Source organism: Dendrobates tinctorius, unplaced genomic scaffold, assembly GCF_039654945.1.
Source record: "Dendrobates tinctorius isolate UK_male_01 unplaced genomic scaffold, ASM3965494v1 ptg000229l, whole genome shotgun sequence".
NCBI classification, from domain to species: domain Eukaryota; kingdom Metazoa; phylum Chordata; class Amphibia; order Anura; family Dendrobatidae; genus Dendrobates; species Dendrobates tinctorius.
This window is the reverse complement of record NW_027361896.1, coordinates 3,986,322-4,004,258: the sequence shown is the minus strand read 5'-3', so window position 1 is coordinate 4,004,258 and position 17,937 is coordinate 3,986,322. Positions and strand designations below refer to the sequence as shown.

Below are 17,937 nucleotides of genomic sequence, written 5' to 3'. Positions count from 1 at the left end.
AACCACAAAATCGGACCCTGATGAGCCCCGGCTACAAAATCGGGCCCTTAAGGGCCCCACCCACAAAATTGGACCCTGAGGGGCCTCGGCCACAAAATCGGACCCTGAGGGGCCCCACCCACAAAATCGGACCCTGAGGGGATCCGGCCACAAAATCAGACCCTGAGGGGCCCCGGCCACAAAATCGGACCCTGAGGGGCCCCACTCTCAAAATTGGACCCTGAAGGGGCCCCACTTACAAAATTGGACCCTGAGGGGCCCCACCCACAAAATCGGACCCTGAGGGGCCACACCCACAAAATCAGAGCGTGAGGGATCCCCGCCAACAATTCAAGCCCTGAGGAGCCCAGGCCAAGGAATCAGATCCTGTGGGGCCCCACCCACCAAATCAGACCCTGAGGCCAAAGTGGCCCCTGAGAGGCACTCACAGTTAAAACGGATCCTGAGTTGAAAGTCTTGCCGGGGATGCAGGCAAGTCTCTGTTAAAGGGGCAACCCGGGCACCATTTCAAACCACTATCTGTACTTCCTTCAGGAAATACACATCTAGTTCTTATTATTCAGTTGATTTCTGCAATTAATGCGGCCCGAACCGCTACACGCACAGACTCCATTGAGGTGCTGTTTCGAAGCCAGTGTCCATGAGTGGTGTGCTAAGTATTTTTCGTGTCAATCGGATTTGTAGTTTTTGCGCAATTTGCGTTAGAAATTTTTTTCCAGTTATTGGAATGCACGGTCTCAATGCTTTTCAATGGGGAAATGTTGCCACAGAGAAATCATGCCCTGAGGCGATAGAAATGGCATTTAAGCTCATTGATATGCGCAGGCACACCCAGGTACTATGCCAATGCCTACGAACTTCACATGACGCCCCAGGACACAGATTGTGCCTCATAATATCAGCTCTTAAAGTGAAACACACAGCACAAATGCAAATCTAGCTTCATCACATGACGCACGCCCCTGAGAGAGAATGTGCACCAAAGTGGATTTAGAAGCCCAGTGAGCCAAACTAGCTCTTAAACGGCCGTCACGCCTAAGTGATTCTTTAAGGGCCAGCGCACCAAAATGAGTCTTAAAGGGCCGGCGTGCCAAATCGAAAGCTGAGTGACTGTCCTTCCTTCAGGAAATACACATCTAGTTTACTCTGAAATTGCGTGCGCCCTTCACAGCGCACGTCAGCTACCCCATAGACTCTAATGCTATTTTTTGCGCATTGCGTGCACACATGCATGCATGCGATTTTTTAACGATATTGGGCGGAACAAAAAATGCAACATGTAGCGTCCGGCGCATCTGGTCGCACACCTGGAAAATGCGCAGTCCACGAAAACGCTGAGGCACGCATGCAATCGCTAGACACTGCGCCCGCTATTTTAAAGATAGGGGACAATTGTGCGTGTGACCAATAGCACACAATGTGCTGCACGATAAAACGCTAGTGTGAAACCAGCCTTAGCCTTGACGGCTGCTGCAAGCCCCGATGTGATGATCCTTTGCTATGTGAAGAGAATGGGGCATCAGACTGCGCTTCTCGCCTGTCAGGATAATGTACCAAAGAAGTCCAAGTAGATGTAATGGAGAATAGACTTTATTTCTACGCATTTCGTGGTGATCACACCACTTCCTCAGGACAGTCTATATAGAGTACACTTTAAGCATAGTTTAATTAAATTTGTGGTAATTAAATTAGTGATATTTAGCTCTGGCAAAAATTAAGAGACCATTGCACTGTTTTATAAAAATCCGCTTCTCTACATATCTGACAGCCATTCCATTCCAGTGTCAGTTGAATTCCACCCAGAATACATCTCATTCTACTTAATATGCTTCTGATTCTGAAGTACGCATGAATCAAGCCGCATACAAGGTTACCCTGGAAAAACAGTTGATTCCTTCTGCTCAGGCAATGTTCCCCACCTCTAAGGACTGTTTTTTTCCAGCAGCACAATGCGCCATGCCACACAGCTAGGTCAATCAATGTGTGGATGATGGACCACCACATCAAATCCCTATCATGGGCAGCCCTTTCTCCAGACCTGAACCCCATTGAAAACCTCTGGAATGTAATCAAGAGGAAGATGGATAGTCACAAGCCATTAAACAAAGAAGAACTGCTTAAATTTTTGTACCAGGAGTGACATAAGGTCACCCAAAAGCAGTGTTGGCCATGTGAACACGCTGCGGTTTTTGCTGCGGATCTGCTGCGGTTTTGGCCACAGCAGAACTGCAGCAGTTCTGCAGACAGTGTACAGTAGCATGTAAGTCTTATGAGATTTACATTCTACTGTGCATATGCTGCAGATCTTTAACTGCGGAAAAGCTGCGGTTTTGCATCCGCAGAAAGAAATGACATGTCACTTCTTTTCTGCGGATTCTGCTGCGGTTTACCATCTCCTCCATTGTAGAGGTGATAAACCGCAGGCCAATCCGCAGGTAAAACCGCAGGTCATTTTACCTGCGGTTCCGCATATAAAAATCCGCAGACCAATCCGCAGCGTGTGCACTTAGCCTTAAAGACTGGTGGAAAGCATGCCAAGACACATGAAAGCTGTGATTAAAAATCATGGTTATCCCACAAAATATTGATTTCTGAACTCTTTCTGAGTTAAAACAGTATTGTTGTTTCTAAATGATTATGAACTTGTTTTCTTAGCATTATTTGAGGTCTGCAAGCACTGCACTTTTATTGTTCTTTTGACCATTTTCTGAAAATAAATACAAAATTTAGTGCTTGAAAATTTGAAGGCATATAGTCAGTAGTTTATAGAATAAAAGAGCAATTTACATTTTACTCAAAAATATACCTATAAAGAGAAAAATCATACAAACTGAAACATTTGCAGTGGTCTTTTAATTTTTGCCAGAACTGTATGTTCTAGTAAACTATGCCTTAGCAATTCAATGTCTCTGAGTGTTTTTACATGTGTGTTTTCTTTCAAGCACTCATGTAGTGTTAGTTCACAACTGAGCATCATGCATGAATCCTGCTTTTTTGTTCAGAGTAGTCACTATAAAAAATGTTTTTAAAACAATCCATTGGCTTCTCCCCAGTCAATGCAGTTTAGTTGAATTGGTAATAATTAAATTAACCTCTTAGTGACAGATCCAATTTGCAGCTTAATGACCAGGCCAATTTTTACAATTCTGACCACTATCACTATGAAGTTATTACTCGGGAACACTTTAACGGATCCTGCTGATTCTGAGAAAAAATTTTTGTGACATATTGTACTTCATGATAGTGGTAAAATTTCTTTGATATGACTAAACCAGGGATAGGAGAAGCAGGAAGCTCATCTGGATATTTCTGGTGCATTCTGGGAAGAGAAGAGTCCCCTTAAGCTGATCGATCGCTGGGACTTGCCGCGTCTCGCTGTTTGAGGACATCGCAAAGCCAGGGATAGGAGAAGCAGGAAGCTCATCTGCATATTTCCGGTGCATGCACGGAAGAGGAGAAGAGTCGCCTTAAGCTGATAGATCGCTGGGACTTGCCGGGTCTCGCTGTTTGAGGACATCGCAAAACTGCACGCCGAGTTTCCACCCATCATAGACTGCATCAGCAATAGCAATATGGAAGAGAAGAAAATCCACATGGTCACCTGCAACACATGCTACATGTTTACGGATCTGCCGGCCCAAAAACTCAACTTTACCTGTCAGAAGTGCAAACTTGTTGCCCTCTTAGAGGAAAAGGTGCAGGGACTGGAAGAAAGAATAGCAACATTGAAGGTAATTAAAGAACATGAGGACTTCTTGGATGAAGCAGGAGCAACCATTCAGGATTTAGAAACTGAGAAAAGCTTCAGAGAACATACAGAGGCTGAAAAGTGGAGCCATGTGACGAAAAGAAGCAAACGGATCAAGTGGTCATCACCACCCACACAGCTTAGCAACCAATATGAAGCCCTCATGCTGGAGAACGAAAATGGCACAGCTCAGGATGATACCGTATCTACAAGAGAAGACACACTATCAACAAAAGAAGTTACTCTGTCAACAAAAGCGGAAACAAAAGACGCTCAAAAACACTCACGAGCAACAAGCAGTGCATCCGGAAAGAAAAGAAGAGTGGTAGTTATGGGCGACTCACTACTAAGAGGCACGGAGGCAACTATCTGGAGGCCGGACATAACTGCACGAGAAGTATGCTGCCTTCCCTGGAGCAAAAATCAAGGATGTGGCCAACAGGATACCAACTATCCTCAAATCCAAGGATGACTACCCTTTCCTACTGATACATGTAGGCACAAACGACACATCAAGAAATTACCTACCAACTATTTGCGAAGAAAATAAAGGAACGGAATGTACAGGTTGTTTTCTCATCAATCCTTCCAGTCGATGGTCATGGCATCAGAAGATGGAATAGGATACGGTGGTGCAGGCAGCAAGGATTTGGATTCTTGGACCATGGCGTGAACTACCTCTACGATGGACTTCTCGCAAAGATGGGATACACCTCACAAAACCTGGGAAACACACATTTGCCAGAAGACTTGCCACACTCATCAGGAGGGCTTTAAACTAGAAGAAGAGGGGATGGGAGGAAAAACAGCAGACAAGAACATGCAGCAGAAGGACAAACTAATCAAGGATACTAGATGTGGTAAAGAGGACCCAAGACAGGGTACTAAGAAGGAAGCTAAGAAAAAGGAAGCAAAACTTCTTTCCTGCATGCTGACCAATGCAAGAAGCCTGACCAATAAGATTGAAGATCTGGAGTTGGTAATGTATGAGGAAAAATACGACATAGTAGGAATAACTGAGACATGGTTAGATGACAGCTATGACTGGGCGGCTAACTTGCAAGGATATGATTTGTTTAGGAGGGATCGTAAAAAAAAGGAAAGGGGGTGGAGTCTGTCTATACAATAAGTCCACTTTAAAGCCCACACTAAGAGAAGATATACAGGAGGGACAAGAGGTGGAGTCTCTATGGGTGCAGATACAAGGAGGGAAAAGTAATAAAATCCTCATAGGGGTTTGCTATAAGCCACCAAATATAACAGAAACCACTGAAAATGTATTATTGAAACAAATAGACAAAGCAGCAAATCACAATGAGGTGATTATTATGGGGGAATTCAAATACCCCGACATAGACTGGGAAACTGAAACCTGCGTATCTCAGAAAGGAAACCAATTTCTGTCAGTGACCAAGGATAATTATCTGTCACAACTTGTGCAGGGCCCAACTAGAGGGACAGCCCTTCTGGACTTAATTTTAAGCAACAGGCCAGATAGAATAACAGAAGTACGAGTCGATGGGCACCTAGGGAACAGTGACCACAATATAATAGAATTCCACTTGTCCTTCAGTAAGGTGCCCTGGAAGGGGGTTACAAAAACGCTGAATTTCAGGAAATCAAAGTTTGATCAGCTTAGAGAGGACCTTCGCCGAATTGATTGGGACCATGTCCTCAAAAATAGGAGCACAGAAAATAAATGGGAAATATTTAAATCAGTTTTACACACCCACTGCGAGCTAGCCATACCGTACAGAAATAAAAGGCTAGGAACAGGAGAACACCAATGTGGCTAAATAAGGATATAAAAAGGGCAATAAATAACAAGAACAAGGCATTTAAGAAGCTAAAACAAGAAGGCAATGAAGAAGCATTAAAAAGTTATAGAGAAAAAAATAAAATGTGTAAAAAACAAATACATTTAGCAAAAGTAGAAACTGAGAGACTCATTGCTAAGGAAAGTAAAACAAACCCCAAACTATTCTTTAATTATATAAACAGTAAAATGATTAAAATTGATGGTGTCGGCCCTTTAAAGATCAATGAGATTGAAATCATAGAGAGCGATGTGGGAAAAGCAAATATTTTAAATACTTTTTTCTCTACAGTGTTCACACAGGAAAAGGATTTGCCAGGGGAAATGCAGAGTGATAATGTAAACTCCCCATTAAGTATTACCTGCCTAACCCAGGAAGAAGTGCAGAACCGCCTTAGTAAGATTAAAATTGACAAATCACCAGGCCCTGATGGCATTCACCCTCGGGTATTAAGGGAGTTAAGTAATGTGATAGAGAGGCCTCTATTCCTTATATTTAAAGACTCTATAGAAACAGGGTCTGTTCCTTTTGATTGGTGGCAAGCAAATGTGGTACCAATATTCAAAAAGGGGTGTAAAAGGGAACCTGGAATCTATAGGCCGGTAAGCTTAACATCTGTTGTGGGTAAAATTTTTGAAGGGATACCATTATGGAATATCTCAATGTTAATAAATGTTTAACGCCATATCAGCATGGATTTATGAAGGATCGCTCCTGTCAAACTAACCTGATCAGCTTCTATGAGGATGTAAGCTCTCAAATGGACCAAGGAGAATCATTGGATGTCATTTATCTCGACTTCTCTAAGGCTGTGTGCACACGCTGCGGATTTTGCTGCGGTTCCGCAGCGGTTTTGGCCGCTGCGGACCCGCAGCAGTTTTTGCTGCGGTGTACAGTACCATGATTCCCTATGGGAATCAAAAACCGCAGTGCAGACGGTGCAGAATTTTCCGCGCGGATTATCTGCGGTTTTCAATCCGCAGAAAGAATTGACATGTCAATTCTTTCTGCGGATTCTCCTGCGGTTTGCCATCTCCTCCATTGAGGGGATGAAAAACCGCAGGGCAAAACCGCAGAGCAATCCGCAGGTAAAACCGCAGGTCTTTTGACCTGCGGTTTCACCTGCGGATTTTACAAAATCCGCGCGGATGAATCCGCACATAATCCGCAGCGTGTGCACACAGCCTAAAGCATTTGACACTGTCCCACATAAAAGATTGGTAAGTAAGATGAGAAAGCTTGGGCTAGGGGAAAATGTGTGTAGATGGGTAGGTAGCTGGCTTAGTGATAGAAAACAAAGAGTGGTTATTAATGGTGCATACTCAGATTGGGCCAGGGTTACTAGTGGAGTACCACAGGGTTCTTTATTGGGCCCCCTACTATTTACTATATTCATTAATGATCTAGTGGATGGCTTACACAGTAAAATATCAGTATTTGCAGATGATGCAAAACTATGTAAGGTAGTTAACACAAAGGAGGACAGTTTGCAACTGCAGACAGATTTGAGTAAATTGGAGAATTGGGCTGAAAAATGGCAAATGAGGTTTAACACAGATAAGTGTAAGGTTATGCACATGGGAAGGAGAAACAGATGCTACAATTACTTACAAAATGGGAAACTGCTGGGGAAATCAGACATGGAAAAAGACTTAGGCATCTTAGTCAATAAGAAGCTAAATTGGAGTGCCCAATGTCAGGCAGCTGCCACCAAAACAAATAGGGTCATGGGATGCATTAGAAGAGGTCTGGGGACATGAGATGAAAACATAATTCTCCCTCTGTACAAATCACTCGTCAGACCACACTTGGAGTACTGTGTGCAATTTTGGACGCCGGTGCTCAAGAAAGACATTACTGAACTTGAAAGTGTTCAAAGGCGGGCTACTAAAATGATAAATTGAGTTGGTTCACTACAATACCCAGAAAGGTTATCAAAATTAGGTCTATTTACTCTAGAAAAGAGAAGACTTAGGGGAGACCTAATATATATGTACAAGTATATCTGAGGGCAATACAGAGATCTCTCCAATGAACTGTTTGTACCAAGGACTGTGACAAGAACAAGGGGGCATTCTCTTCGTTTGAAGAAAAGACAATTGCTGCACCAGCATAGAAGAGGGTTCTTCACGGTAAGAGCAGTGAGACTCTGGAATTCTCTTCCTGAGGTAGTGGTAATGGCCAACTCACTGAATGAATTTAAGAAAGGAATGGATGCTTTTCTTGTGAGTAACAGTATAGAAGGTTATGAATAACATAATATTGTAGGTAGATGGTTGACCCAGCTTAGGAGTTGGGAAGGAATGGAGAAAATTGGCTTCTACTCTGTGGGTTTTTTACCTTCCCCAGGATCAACAGTGCAGAACAGCTGCACTAAAAATAGGCTGAACTAGATGGACATAAGGTCTTCCTTCAGCCTTCAAAACTATGTTACTTGCGTTTATTTATGAAAAAATGGAAACATGACCAAAATTTAAAAAATTTAGCAATTTTCAAACTTTTAATTTTTATCTCGTTAAATCTGAGAGATATGTCACACAAAATACTTAATAAATAATATTTCCCACATGTCTACTTTACAGCAACGCAATTGTGCAAACAATTTTTTTTTTGTGTTAGGAAGTTATAAGGGTTAAAATTTGACCAACGATTTCTCATTTTTACAAAATTTACAAAACCATTTTCTTTAGGGACCACATCACATTTAAAGTCACTTTGAGGTGTGTACATGACAGAAAATACCCAAAAGTAACACCATACTAAAAACTGCACCCCTCAAGGTGCTCAAAACCACATAAAAGAAATTTATTCACCCTTTACGTGCTTCACAGGAACTGAAGTAATGTGGGAGGAAAAAATAACATTTAACTTTCTTTTACAAACATGTTACTTCAGAACCATTTTTTCTTCATTTTCACAAGTGTTAAAAAGGAAAACTGAATAACAAAATTTGTTGCGCAATTTTTCCTGAATACGATGATACCCCATATGTGGGGGTAAACCACTGTTTGGGTGCACGGCAGAGCTTGGAAGCGAAGGAGCGCCGTTTGACTTTTTCAGTACACAATTGGCTGGAATTGAGAACAGACGCCTTGTCGCATTTGGAGAGCCCTGATGTGCCTAAACAGTGGAAACCTCCACAAGTGACACCATTTTGGAAACTAGACCCCCAGAGGAACTTATCTAGATGTGTGGTGAGCACTTTGAACCTCTAAGTGCTTCACAGAAGTTTATAATGTAGAACCATGAAAATAAAAAATCATATTTTTTCCCCAAAAATGATCTTTTCACCCCTCATTTTTTATTTTCTCAAGGGTAACAGGAGAGATTAGACCCCTTAAGTTGTTGTGCAATTTTTCCTGATTACGCCGACACCCCATATGTTTGGGCGCATGGCAGAGCTCAGAAGAGAAGGAGCGCCGTTTGACTTTTTCAATGCAGAATTGGCTGGAATTGAGGTCGGACACCATGTTGCGTTTGGAGAGCCCCTGATGTGCTTAAATAATGGAAACCTCCCACAAGTGACACCATTTTGGAAACTAGACCCTTTAGGGAACTTATCTAGATGTTTTGTGAGCAATTTGAACCCCCAAGTGCTTCATAGAAGTTTATAACGCAGAGGCGTGAAAATAAAAAATCATTTTACTCAAAAATGATTTTTTTAGCCTGCAATGTTTTATTTTCACAAGGGTAATAGGAGAAATTGGACCCTAAAAGTTGTTGTCCAGTTTGTCCTGAGAATGCTGGTACCCCATATGTGGGGGGAACCGCTGTTTGACCACACGTCGGGGCTCGGAAGGGAAGTAGTGATGTTTTGAAATGCAGACTTTGATGGAATGGTCTGTGGGCGTTATGTTGTGTTTGCAGAGCCCTTAATGTGCCTAAACAGTAGAAACCCCCCATAAGTGACCCTATTTTGGAACCTAGATTCCCCAAGGAACTTATCTAAATGTGTGGTGAGCACTTTGAACCCTGTTATGAGTTCATTTTTCCCTTCACCATTGAGGTCTGATGAACTCAGTGAGGCTGATTACCAAACACCTGGGCAGCTAGATGATGACTGGGTGGCTGGAATTGAGGACTGGATATAAGGCAGCCAACGCCCTTCTGCCTTGCTGGTGATCCTGCTGGATTCTTGGAGACCAGTCTGATTCCTGCATCTCAAAGCTAAGTTTTTCTGCTCTGCTTTGTACTCTTCAGTTTTGTTTTTGTTTTGCCTTGTTTTTTGGGAGTTCTGCCATCCCCGGCCGGGGGTGAGCTGAATTCCATTTTTGTCTCTGATCTGTTGATTTTTTGCTCTGTCTTCAGAATATACCTGAGTGCTGATATAGTCTTTTGAAGCCTAGCGACTTCAGGGCCTGTTTTTCCTATCAGTCGGTTGGCTCATTTTGGATAGGGTTTTTGCGGATGGCAGACAGCAGCTTTCCTATCCTGTCCTATTTAGTTAGCTTGGGCCCCATCATTTGCTCAACCTATCTTTCTATCTGTGTTAGTGTTTTCATCTTGCTTCACCATCATTATATGTTGGGGGCTGCCTATTGCTTTGAGGTCTGCTCTGGGGCAGTTTAGTTTTTCCCCCTTTCTGTCTTTAGGCTATGTAGTTCTCCGGCTGTGATTGAGGGGTCTAGGGCACCGTAGGAACCCCCCACGGCTACTGCTAGTTGTGGATAGGTTCAGGGGTCTGCAATCCAATAGCTGCCAACCTCTCTGGTTTTTCTGGACTTAGCTAGTATTTTGTTTTTTCCTCCTTCGGTGACTCATCATAACAGAACCCCCAAGTGCTTCACAGAAGTTTATAATGCTGAGCCTTGAAAACAAAAAATCATTTTTCCACAAAAATGATTTTTTTAGCCCCCAATTTTTTATTTTCCCATGGGTAACAGGAGAAATAGACCCCCAAAGTTGTTGTGCAATTTATCTTGAGTATGCTGATACCACATATGTGGGGGTAAACCACTGTTTGGGCGCACGGCAGAGCTCAGAAGGGAGGGAGTACCATTTGACTTTTTGAATGCAAAATTGGCTGGAATCAATGGTGGCGCCATGGCGCATTTGGAGACCCCTTGATGTACCTAAACAGTGGAAACCCCCAATTCTAATTCCAACCCTAACGCACCCCTAACCCTAATTTCAACCATAACCCTATCCACAACCCTAACCCCAACACACCTCTAACCCTAATCCCAACCCTAACCATAACCCAAACCACAAACCTAACCCCAACACACCCCTAACCTTAATCCCAACCCTTACCATAACCCTAACCACTACCTTAACCCTAATCCCAACCATAACCCTAACCACAAACTTAACCCCAGCACACCCCTAACCCTAATCCCAACCATAACCTTAACCACAAACCTAACCCCAACACACCCCTAACCCTAATCCCAGCCCTAACCCTAACTTTAGCCAACTCACTTTAGCCTAACTCTAACCCTAATGGGAAAATGGAAATAAATATATTTTCTTTATTTCATTATTTTTCCATAACTAAGGAGGTGATAAAGGGGGATTTATTTACTTTTTTTATTTTGATCACTGTAATTGGGTCTATCACAGTGACCAAAATGAACCAGTAGGAAAAATCTTCCTGTTGTTGCATGCGCCCGCCATTTTATTACCGGAAGAAGATGCTGGCAGCCGTGGGGGGAAGCAAGGAGACCCAGGGACAATGGGAGATCCCAGGGGGGGGATCGGGACCATATTTATCTCTCCTTTGATCCTTTGATGCGTGATCACATCAGAGGAGAGAGAAATTAAATGGCACATCAGACTTTTTTGCGGTCACCGTTATAAGGTTAATAACAGCTATCTCAACACCAGGGTCTGTAAAAACCGACCCAAATCATGTTCTCTGGGATCTTGGCTACCCCCCGGCAGCCGAGACCCTGGAAATATTCTGACTCTGGGTGTGTGCTAAACAGCTTTGTGAATTTTATCCCTGACCTATCAGTTGTGTTCCTTGGCTTTCATGATGCTGTTTGTCTCTAATGTTCTCAAACAAACCTTTGAAGTCTTCACAGAACAGCTGTAGTTATACTGAGTATAAATTACACACAGGTGGACTCAATTTACCAGTGTGACTTCTGGAAACAATTGCTTTCAGGATTTTTTTGAGGGATATCAGGGTCCAGTAGGTTGAATACAAATGTGTGTCTTAACAATTTTCAGATTTACCTTTTTTTAAATGTATAAAACCATGTATCATTTCTTTTACATTTCACAAATAATTTGCTACTTTAATCTAGCTTCACACTAGCGTTTCTGCCATCTGCGCATGGCCGCCGATAAGCCCCGCCCCTGCCGCGCCCCCTCCTGACATCACCGCCTATTATCGCACATGGCTGCATGCGATCTGCGCACCCTATCTTTAATATAGGGTGCGCTGACCATGCGCTAGTAGGATTTTTGAGTGCGCTGCGCACTTTTGAAGGTGTGCCAAGCGCGCCAAAATGCAACATGCTGCTTTCGGCGCACCTACAAAAGTGCGCAGCGCACTCAAAAATCCTACTAGCGCACGGTCAGCGCACGGTCTGCGCACCCCATATTAAAGATAGGGTGCGCAGATCGCATGCGGTCATGTGCGATAATAGGCGGTGATGTCAGGAGGGGGCGCGGCAGGGTGCGGGGCTTATCGGTGGCCGTGCGCAGACAGCAGAAACGCTAGTGTGAAACTAGCCTTATCACATAAAATGCCAATAAAATCCATTTGCGTTTGAGAGGGGGTTTTTTTTTGCGGAATCAATTCTTCTTTTGAATGACACTATTCATTTTACTACATGATGTACTGTAAAACGTGGAAAAAATTCCAAGTGTGGCAAAATTGCAAAAAACAACGCAATGCCGCAATGCTGACTTTTTTGTGAGAATTGTTTTTACTGCACACATTGTGTGGTAAAAATTACCTGGCAATATGATTCTCCTCCTCATTTCAATTATGGCAATACCAAACTTATCCAGTTATTTATTTTTTTTATTAGATTATTGGTGGAAAAAAATGTAAGAATACCTAAGTAGAAGATAAATGCAAACTTTTTTTTATTTGTTCACTATTTTCTGTGATGCATAATGTTTAAAATTTTTAGTTCATGTCACTGCATAAGTGCTTATTTTTAAGGATGGGGCAACATATTTGTTGATAGCATTTTGGGATAGGTATTAATATTTGATCGCTTCTTCCATCATTTTTTGCAATGTTGTGGCAACAAAAAAAATGTTTTTTTTTTTCATATCTTTATTAATTTTTTTTTTTACTTTATTTGCCAGTCCAAACAGATTTTTCAGCATGCCGTACATAAACTGCACTGTGCAGGAACTTCTTACCGATTTGCACAGTTCAGTGGTTTGTTAGCTTAATCTCAGATCTTTAAAATTTGAATGTGTTTCAATTAATATTGAAACTGCAGCTGTTCAGTAATGCTTTTTCCTATAATTTGATTTATTTTTTTCTATACCATGCAGGAAATTCAGCAACGTCATGAATTGGCCAACTCAATTTCTTCTTACCTTATTAAACCTGTACAACGGATAACAAAATATCAGCTTCTTTTAAAGGTAAATTTGTTTCTTAATAGATTTGTTTTCACATTAATATATGCATTTCTACAAATATTTTATTTATTACGTAATGAGGTTTAGGCACACTGGTGATCAGAATGGAGGGGTCATTTGAATTAGCTGAATTTCTTTTAAGGAGGGGGCGGGGAGCCATTTCACTTTTCCAAAGTAACATGGAAGCCTCCTATATTTCCGCTAATAGATGGGAGACCTGAGTGGAGATTGCTTTTTTTTGTGGATTTAGTTGAACCTTTTGGTGAGAACGTTTTACACAACATTGTGCTGAGAACTTATGTCTGGGTGTGTAGTGCGGGCCTGCGCTGTCACGTTGCTCCAAGGACAGAGCAGCAACATTCCCCTGCTGCGCGCTGTCTTCCTGCCAAGTCTCCTCTTCCCATCCTATGTACGGCTCCTTTTATCAAAAACACGCCCTCTGTTGAATAATGCAAAGGCCGGTCAGCTTTCCCCCGGGCAACAATGGTGACAGCCCCGACAATTCCAGAACCGACACAAGAGGGGTATATACAGCTCTGGCAAAAATTAAGACACCGTTCAGGACGCTTGGCATTTGCCTCAGAACACCAGGATTGGCAAATTCGCCACTGGCGCCCTGTGCTCTTCACAGATGAAAGCAGGTTCACACTAAGCACATGTGACAGACGTGACAGAGTCTGGAGACGCCATGAAGAGCGATCTGCTGCCTGCAACATCCTTCAGCATGACCGGTTTGGCAGTGGGTCAGTAATGATGTAGGGTGGCATTTCTATGAAGGGCCGCATGGTGTTGGGCTGTGAGCACCCCCATCTGTGGACGACAGGCACTCAGACCATCTTCATGGAGTCAGTTTCTAACCGTTTAGGCAGACACATGCACATTTTTGGCCTGCTGGAGGTCATTTTGCAGGGCTCTGGCAGTGCGCCTCCTGTTCCCCCTTGCACAAAGGCTGAGGTAACCGTCCTGTTGCTGGGTTTTTGCCCTCCTATGGCCTCCTCCACGTCTCCTGGTGTACTGGCCTGTCTCCTGGTAGCGCCTCCAGCCTCTGGACACTACGCTGACAGACACAACAAACCTTCTTGCCACAGCCCGCATTAATGTGCCATCCTGGATGAGCTGCACTACCTGAGCCACTTGTGTGGGTTGTAGAGTCCGTCTTATGCTACCACGAGTGTGAAAGCACAACCAACATTCAAAAGTGACCAAAACATCAGCCAGAAAGCATTGGTACTGAGATGTGGTCTGTGGTCCCCACCTGCAGAACCACTCCTTTATTGAGGGTGTCTTGATAATTGGCAATAATTTCCATCTGTCTATTCCATTTGCACAACAGCATGTGACATTGATTGTCAATCAGTGTTGCTTCCTAAGTGGACAGTTTGATTTCACAGAAGTTTGATTTACTTGGAGTTATATTCTGTTGTTTAAGTGTTCCCTTTATTTTTTTGAGCAGTGTATATATAATATATATATGTATATATATATATATATATAACTAGCTGAAGAGCCCGGCGCTGCCCGGGCATAGTAACTAACTGTGGTTAGTTATAGAAAATTATAATTATCCTCCATCCCATAGTCCCGTGCCCATATACCCATCATACATATCCACGATCCCATAGGCCCGTGCCCATATACCCATCATACATATCCTCCATCCCAAAGTCGAGTGCCCATATACCCATCACACATCCTCCATCCCATAGTCCCATGCCCATATACCCATCATACATATTCTCCATCCCATAGTCCCATGCCCATATACCCATCATATATTCTCCATCCCATAGTCCCATGCCCATATACCCATCATACATATTCGCCATCCCATAGTCGAGTGCCCATATACCCATCATACATATCCGCCATCTCATAGTCCCGTGCCCATATACCCGTCATACATATCCTCCATCCTATAGTCCAGTGCCCGTATACCCATCACACATCCTCCATCCCATAATCCCGTGCCCATATACATATCCACCATCCCATAGTCCCGTGCCCATATGCCCGTCAAACATATCCTCTATTCCATAGTCCAGTGCCCATATACCCATCACACATCTTCCATCCCATAGTCCCGTACCCATATACATATCCGCCATCCCATAGTCCCGTGCCCATATACCCGTCAAACATATCCTCCATCCCATAGTCCAGTGCCCATATACCATCACACATCCTCCATCCCATAGTCCCGTTCCCATATACCCATCATACATATCCTCCATCCCATAGTCCCGTGCCCATATACATATCCTCCATCCCATAGTGCCGTTCCCATATACCCATCATACATATCCTCCATCCCATAGACCGGTGCCCATATACTCATCACACATCCTCCATCTCATAGTCAACCATTATGACATCATAATGAGCGGCGGCGGGGCTTGCAACCTTTGATGACATCAGCGTCGCCATGGCAACCATTGTGACATCATAATGAGGGGCGGGGCATGGCGCGCGCACACTGCATCCCCAGTATGCAAATAGGGGCATTGTGACATCACAATGAGGGGCGGGGCTTGACGCGCACACACTTTTTCCCCCAGTATGTAGATAGGGGCAAAATTGTTTGGTGAATTGGAACGCGCGGGGTTAAAATTTCGCCTCACAACATAGCTTAGGACGCTCTCGGGGTCCAGACGTGTGACTGTGCCAAATTTTGTGGCTGTAGCTGCGACGGTGCGGATGCCTATCCCAGACCTACAAACAAACATACACACACACACATACACACTTTGAGCTTTATATATTAGATATCACTGTTCCACACCTCTTCTTGAGAAAGCGAAGGAAAAATACATGTGAATCGAAACACGCGTTGGGGTTGGAAACACCCAGTTTTGGGCATTGTGCCTACTCACCTTACAGGGTAAGATGCCTCTATAACCATTTTTATTGAATTCATGATCATGACATGCAGAACATTTATGGTCAACCAATATTTTGCCCTTATTGTCTGATTAAGCACACAGCTTTCTGACTGAAACTGACCATCGCTGTACATACTTATATTGACTTTATTCTTGTTCACTCATTTTGGATATGTTACCTTGATGGAGATAATTATGTTAATGTGATTTTCTTGTCTGTTTGTCCTTTTATATACACTTTTATCTTTTTGGCTATAGTTTGTTCAATAATAAAATTTAAACTTTTAAGCTAAATTACTCCGTATTTTGTCCTATTTTGAAAATAATGATACCCTATTTTTCGGACTGTAAGACGCACTTTTTCCCCAAAACATTTTGGGGAAAATGGGGGTGCATCTTATAGTCGGAATATACTTACAAAATGCTGTTGCGGCGGTCTCTGTCCAACGCTCCAGGGCGATGCAATCTCTCTTCCCGGCTGGTCGTGCTCTGTGGTGCGGCGGTGGTGCTCTGTGGTGCGGGAGGGGGGGGGCTCTGCTGGCACATTGTGAAAGCCCGGAGGCCCTCGCAGATCCATTGCTGTGGTGCGGTGGCCCCCAGGAAAATGGCTGTTGGGGCAGCGCATTCTCAGGTTGAGATCTCGTTGCTGAGATCTGAATCTTGAGTATGTGCCGCTTCTAGCTGCCATATTGCCAGAGGCAACTGCATCAAAGCAATGGATCTGTGGGGGCCTCCGGGCTTTCACAAAATGCCAGCGGAGCCCCGCTGCACCTCAGAGCACCACCAGCCTCACCTGTCGCAAAAAGCCGGTGGAGCTCCGCCGCACCACCACTGCACCTGTCGCAAAATCCAGCATAGACCAGCCGAACCTGTCACAAAACACTGGTGGACCCCCCCCGGAACCACAGAGCACCACCGCCACACCAGCCTGCCTGGGATGGGATTTCCCGAAGGCCACCGACCAGCCTGGACCACCTAACAACCCCTGTGACCATTCCTCCACCTGTGCCGATCCCCCGCCCCCGGTAAGCTGAATTTGAACTATAAGATGGACCCCCATTTGACACATTATTTTTTTCCCCTATTTTCCTTCTGAAAACTTGGGGTGCATCTTATCGTCCGGGGAGTCTTATAGTCCAAACAATACAGTATATTTGACATTCAGAAAACCAAGTTTTGCCACTTTATTGTTTTTTATGGTGTTAACTGTAAGGGTTATAATAGTGTGACAGTTTTATAGATTGGGTCATTCTGGATGTAGTGATATGAAATATACAGTGGGGAAAAAAGTATTTAGTTAGCCACCAATTGTGCAAGTTCTCCCACTTAAAAAGTTGAGAGAGGCCTGTAATTGACATCATAGGTAGACCACAACTATGAGAGTCAAAATGAGAAAACAAATCCAGAAAATTACCTGGTCTGATTTGGAAAGATTTATTTTGCAAATTATGGTTGAAAATAAGTATTTGGTCACTTAAAAACATGCAAGATTTCTGGCTCTAATAAGCAATAATATGAAGATTGAAGACATACTGTACAAGATCTCTGATAATCTCCCTCGATCTGGGGCTCCACACAAGATTTATTTTACAAATTATGGTGGAAAATAAGTATTTGGTCATTAACAAAAGTTCATCTCAATATTTTGTTATATATCCTTTGTTGGCAATGACAGAGGTCAAACGTTTTCTGCAAGTCTTCACAAGGTTGGCACACACTGTTGGTTACATGTTGGCCCATTCCTCCATGCAGATCTCCTCTATAGCAGTGATGTTTTGGGCCTGTCGCTGGGAAACACAGACTTTCAAATCCCTTCAAAGGTTTTCTATAGGGTTGAGATCTGGAGGTCACTCCATAACCTTCATATGCTTCTTATGAAGCCACTCCTTCATTGCCCTCGTGGTGTGCATGGGATCATTAACAGGCTTAAAGACCCATC

The 17,937-nt window shown here is 43.4% G+C and overlaps 1 protein-coding gene across 1 annotated transcript in view; it reads left to right on the top strand.

Annotated features, from left to right (window-relative positions):
• The window catches only part of TRIO (trio Rho guanine nucleotide exchange factor), a 2,342,529-nt gene that overhangs the window by 1,321,612 nt on the left and 1,002,980 nt on the right, over positions 1-17,937 (top strand). The window contains 1 exon segment of the mRNA XM_073555735.1: positions 13,030-13,122. Coding sequence (XP_073411836.1) covers positions 13,030-13,122 — 93 coding nt within the window.